Raw genomic sequence first — 6,200 nt, 5'->3', positions numbered from 1 at the left:
TCGATTGACACCTCAGCTTCCATGCCCTGTCCATAGCCTTCTAAAGCCAACTAGGTGGCTCCCAAAATGTGTGCCTCCTTCTAAGTATCGCTTTTCATTAGAGACAACAATTATGGAAAGTAATACCTTTTTATCCTAAGTATTTGACTTTGGTTACCAAGGGTCCTTTTGGATTCTCCAAATTGCCCTTAAAAAAAATGCCTGGATGTACCCTTAGAAAAACGTGTAAAATATTAATATCTTGTGGTATTATATTTGACTTTTGACTTGGACTAGGTAAGGCTTCATGCTGTGATCCCATTATGTCTTCCAGCTAATACCTCCCACCTAATAGGCCTCTTCAGGCATCTGTTTGCTAAACAAAATGTAGGCGGAAATAAAAACCTTAAATTGTGCTAAAGCTTCTATTACTCAAAACCAGTAGGACTTACAGGGGTCCTGACAAAGGAGGAAAGCACTTCAGTGTCACCTTTCATAGGAGACCACAGCCATGCATGTACTCCAAATTGTTCAAGAACAGCTTTCAATTTACTTTGGGTACGCCTTGTTTAGGCGTTTTTGGCAATTTTGACAGGATTCTTTTAACACAAGTCAATTTTTCGACACAGCATACTACAGTCATTGGCCTTCTGAGATTGACAGAAAGAATGAGCAGAGGAAATGTTGCCGTTGATAATTCTATGAGAAGTCCTCTTTTCTTGTGGTTGATGTCATATTGTTATATTATGTCATAACAAGGTTATTTCTGATAATTAAAGTGATCTGTCTCTAAATTGACTGTGGAAACAATGAGCTGCATGTTAAGCACAATTTGTTTTCCCATGTGATCTCACAGTAAGGTGTCACATCATGTTTGCAATGAAGTGCAAGTTACAGCAGCAATGATGGCAGAAAAACATGATTACCTTCTGCAGCCTCTGCAATTTGAGTCCAATTGACGTCATCAGGAGAATACGAAACTGGAAAGTTACTGTTATGAAGCTGTTATGAAGCTGTTACGAAGTATAACTGTGCGGTGTTATTGCTTTCTTATTTTGATTTTTCAGGAAATAAATATGCAGAACACAAACTTAATTATTCATAAATTGTACGTATTTGCAGCAAGAAAGTGAACAATGTGCCAAGTAGAGAGTGGATGATAAAAGACAAACCATTAAATTCTGCTGAAAGAATTAGGGACAGGCTTACACTTAACACGTTAAACACTGTTAACAGATCAAAGAAACTGTCAGGGAAAGGGAGGAATTTGTGAGAAGGTATCGACAAGAGTGATTTGAAATAAGACCAACTAGCAGCTGTTTTAAAGTGTCCTGAAAGATGTTTTAGAGGCACTTTTCAAGTAGTCCTCAATAATTAGGTACAGCTTCATTTTTAAAAGTTCCTGACAGTTATCTATAGGCCAATACACAATCAACACTTCTGGTAATCCATATATGAAACACAATGGTGATTAATTTGCATAATGTGATTATTGACAAGTTTTTGAACAACAGAGAGAAGATGTCCGTTAATGTTGCGGTTCTTTTCTGAGTGTATCTGGATTGCTCCCTCACAGTCATCCATCTCTTATCTGACATGGCAGACGTCAGTCTCACCCACATTATGGATCAGGTGGGGCTCCTCCCCCAAAAGGAGCGAGGGGGGGTTGGGGTCCAGAACCACAGCTGTAGCTTCCAGAATTGCTGACCTTGTTAGAATAGGTCAGGTATCCAAGGTCAGCTGCAGACTGTACACATAAATGTACCTGTGGCTGTATTAGAAATTGATCGATCAGCACCCTGACTTGATACCATTATAACAACTCTGACTGTTGAGTCATTTTTAATTACTACAACACCATCATCCTTTTGAAATGTGTCAGAGCAGTGTCTGTGGAGTGGACTGACTCAACTGCAGAATATCATTGCAACATCACAAGCAATGCCAGAAACTGATTAAATGAGTTAACTCTGTATTTCAATGAACAATTACTATCTGAGAGCTGTGTGTCAACACCGTCTCTATTATCACATCAATGCAACTTTCAAAAAGAACACACCAACTACAAGAGGCGAAAGGTGCATGAATGTTCTTGTGTGTATGTGTGTGCATGTGTGTGCATTTGTGCTGTTAGGACAAGCTGACAAATGGTTGTTACCGTAAAGTACAGGGTGCTGCTGGTAAGTGGTGTATTTGGGTCACGTTTGAGGTTAGAGGTTTGACACATTATGTTGTAGTGTGCTTCCCCCAAATCGCATTGCAGGATGTACTAAGTACCATAGCAGTTACCCCAACCACCCTTGATTATTGATTGGTGACATGGATGCTCAGCTACATAAAAACCCTTGTAGCAGTTACATATTTTGTTATATTATGTGCTTCAGACTAAACAGGTAACCTTTGACAAATATTGTCAATGCTGATGTTGTCATTAATAGATTGACATGTTATGAACATATGAAAATATTTATTTTATAACACTTTGCAAAATATAAAAATACATTTGTACCAAATAAATACATTTTACAAAAGGAAGATTCGGATCATTAAGATTTCATCTCCAAACATGTAAACAAAACTGTGTCCCAGTAGTTTTCGGTAGTACAATTGCATTCACATGCAGTTACTTAATGTGACTCAATATGACTCAGTAAGGATTACAGAAAAAGTTGTCCTTAGGACAAATACACTTTCAAATATCAAATTCAAGTTCACATCAGACAAAGAAGAGGTTGGCTTTATGCTGGCAGAGAGAAGCAGCCAAGTTGTATCTTTGTTTTGCATTAAAGTAACACTTGGAACAATCATCTCTAACACAACCCCAGTCATTGGATGGGAAAGATTATTCCCAAATGGGATTTAAAGTTCATGAAGAAATTTCAGTGTGATAAAGGTTAAACTTAGTGGCACTGTCAGTGATCAATGTTTCCTTCGTTTAGATGCCAGGTACGTCTCAATGTGGTTAAAGAACAAGTCCAGCTCTCCCATGGCTTTGTACAGACCTTTGTTCTCCATCTGCAGATAGGTAGATAGAAAACCTGTTAACTGACAGGCACACACTACACACACACAGTTTGTTCAAGCGGTGTAAGACTCACTCACCTTGTTATAGGTGGAAATGAACTCTGTAATGTCAAATGGTTTCTTGCAGGAAAAATAACGTCTCTGTAAGGAGAGAAAGAGAGAAAATTGTTTTATCTGTCACAACATCAACAAAACATGTAACACTTGATCACATTGTTTCATGTTTCATGGACACAAAGAAAGCTGAACAGATCTATCTTGCAGAGTTTCAGGAACACTTTCATGCAACGTCAGCTCTGGTTGGATCATCACGTCCTAAACTGCTGATGTAATCTGTGCTATGAGAAGACCATAGCCTTCTTACACACTCTCGGTCTCTGTCTCTGTCTCTGTCTCTGTCTCTGTCTCTGTCTCTCTCTCTCTCTCTCTCACACACACACACACACACACACACACACACACACACACACACACACACACACACACACACACACACACACACACACACTCTCCCCCTTTCTTACCCACAAACAATTTTCAAGCGTGGGAACTTAGTTTTGGATGCAGTTCAAGTAGGGAAGTCTACATATTGTAGGCGTTTGTGTTTGGGGTTAGTTAGAGGTTTGCGGTCAGGGAGACATTCCTGCTATATTAGAACCAGGGAGGGGAAACACTACAACAATTACCCAGGGCTCTAAACAAATTCTTATCCATGGTAAACACCTTTTGTAAGATTAATTGATCTCTGGATTATCATAAAACCCTGCAATATCATCACCACAAGATAAGCAGCACAAGTGTGTAAAATACATGATGACAATATACCCAGGTGTGTTCTGGGGGAATCTAGCCTAGTTTCTGACAGTTGCACTGACACGTCAGCTATTAACTATCTATTTACAGCTGCATACATAATTATTTGTCCCTACGGCCCTTAATTAATTCATTGGTAGAAGAATTGGCATTCTATGTAATTCTTGAAAACATAATTTATATATTTATTGAAATACAATTAAATCCCATTTAGCCTATTGCTGTACTGCTGACATCTAGAGGCGTCTATGAAAAAACATTCCCACGGAGGGACAATTGCCAGCTCTCTTCAACATGGACTCGCAGCGTAGAACAGATTAATTGACAAGTGAGGTAGGCAACTATTTACGTAATGCGACTGAAAAATTCAAGGTTAGGTATTGAAGTTTAAATTGTTTTTACCAGACACTTACACATTGCTTAAGCTCCTTCTTGAGATCGTTAAGTATGTTTCCAATGGAGTCGATTTGAGATTTGAAATCGTTATCATTCGTCGTTCCGCTGATAGCTGTTGGCAACACGGTGTCCAGATAGAACTTCAGTAGGTTGTCCATAATGTGACATCCAGAAGGCGTCTGTGGAGGGATGGCGAACACGTTACAGTCATGTTTCTTTGGGACTGTGCAGCGTGGATAACCCAACTGACTGAACTGGGTAACGTCCCTCCTACGTTAAGCCTACTGTGAAGAGTATTGTTTCAAGGTCTAAGATAAGTATTCAACGCATTATAATCTATGAGCATACAGGTCAGTAGGCTACTCACTTGAAGACTGTTTTCAAAACTGTCGTCTAGGAGGGCATTATCCAGTTCATCATTGGCTTCCTGCAAAAAGAACAGATTGCATTATTACAAATCCCAGTCAAACAGACATCTCACTGCACCACTTCTATGAAGACAGCCGAGATGGAGACATGCTCTGAACAGATGCTCTGAAATTGTAGGAATGAGATTTGTGCTGACAAAAGCAGCACACACACTGGACTATGGTGCTGTAGTACTTACATAGAAGTCTCTGATCTTGGAGAAGGATGCGCGCAGCTCCTTGAGCCTGGCAGGGAAGTCCTCTACAAAGGAGCAGCAGCGGTCAGAGCACACCACACGAGAGGTGAGGGCATGGCCACACATACACAGTGCAGCAAGGAAAGACAAGAGTGAAGAGTATGGAGTCATCCTGGAGTCTGGTTCTGCACAAAATGCTGGATATAGAGCAGTCTGGAGAGCTCTTGGATGGAGACGTGGATGGTCCTGGAGCTGAGCAGTGGGTTTTCTGGATGCAGCCAGGAACCTTACAAAGTGGAGACTCGGGTCAAGGTCAGAGTTTCTTCTTAAAGAGAGGTTGATGAAAAGCAAGTATACACTCTGGACCAGATACAGACCTGTATATATACACAGTACAATGTAAAGTGCAAAAATTCCTTCACCTTTATTCACTTCCTGAGGGAGGGAGTTCCTGTAAGTATTTTGGGGTATTGATACGTCATTGGCTTGGTCACATAGGAAACGTACTCCTCCACTAGCATTTTCTTGGTGTTGTTGCAAAAATATAATTCATGATTAATAAGTTTTGCTTATTATGATGCTGCTTTTAATAATACCATCACTAAGTGATGTTTTGCCTTGAATTAATGTTGCCCACAATTGGCACACAGTGCCAGTATGGTATTATAATATTGACATTAGCACTTTGAGATTTTTTCAAACGTAAAGTGCATTACATATCAAATCAATTATTATTATAATTATTATAATTATGATGTATTATTATAATAAAAAGTCTAAAGTAATTTATCATTTTATCTCAAATCATAAATCCATTATCAAATGAGGTTTCCTTTTTTTAAATATAAGATCTGTTTATTGTATGCACCAGGAATTCCTGCCACAGTAAATTCTGTGTTTATGTAAACTTACATGGCAATAAAAACAAATTCTGATTCTGACTAGGACCTCATATGTTTACCAACACCATGCATGTGGTATTCTACCCCCGTGTGGAAATAGTAGTATGTTTGCTCAGTATGGAAAGAAGTTCTTTTCGCTTACGCCATCCACTAATGATGACAAGTCAACTATGATGCTCTTTGTCAGGTGGTGATTTGTTGGGGTTTCTAAGAGAAAGAAAGGAAAGATGAACTTTGCTTTGCTATCATCTTATATTCTGGGCGCTAGGAACTTCCTCTGAGTGTATGTGCATGTGCGTGTGCATGTGTGTGGGTTGGCGGGTTGGCGGATTGGCTGTGAGCTGTATGCCATCCCCGGCGGGTGGCAATGACAGAAACCGAGGCAGAGAAGTTGAAAGGTAGAGAGGTGATATAAGAACATGATACAGCTAATTCTGTGGTCCAGGGTCCATATTCCCCCTGAAGATTTCCCCTTCTAGATT

At 39.6% G+C, this 6,200-nt stretch overlaps 1 protein-coding gene across 1 annotated transcript; it reads right to left on the bottom strand.

Moving 5' to 3' along the window:
• Positions 1-2,525: 2,525 nt before the first annotated feature.
• il10 (interleukin 10) lies at positions 2,526-5,444 on the bottom strand. The gene is made up of 5 exons (XM_047026193.1): positions 4,820-5,444; positions 4,580-4,639; positions 4,230-4,391; positions 3,082-3,144; positions 2,526-2,994 (listed from the first exon to the last, which is right to left on the bottom strand). Exons 1-5 carry the CDS (start codon positions 4,985-4,987, stop codon positions 2,899-2,901), a joined length of 549 nt encoding a protein of 182 aa, XP_046882149.1. The 5' UTR covers positions 4,988-5,444; the 3' UTR covers positions 2,526-2,898.
• Between the last annotated feature and the right edge of the window lie 756 nt (positions 5,445-6,200).

Source organism: Hypomesus transpacificus, chromosome 9 (assembly GCF_021917145.1).
Source record: "Hypomesus transpacificus isolate Combined female chromosome 9, fHypTra1, whole genome shotgun sequence".
NCBI classification, from domain to species: domain Eukaryota; kingdom Metazoa; phylum Chordata; class Actinopteri; order Osmeriformes; family Osmeridae; genus Hypomesus; species Hypomesus transpacificus.
The sequence above is the reverse complement of the archived record's forward strand: the minus strand, read 5'-3'. Positions and strand labels throughout refer to the sequence as shown.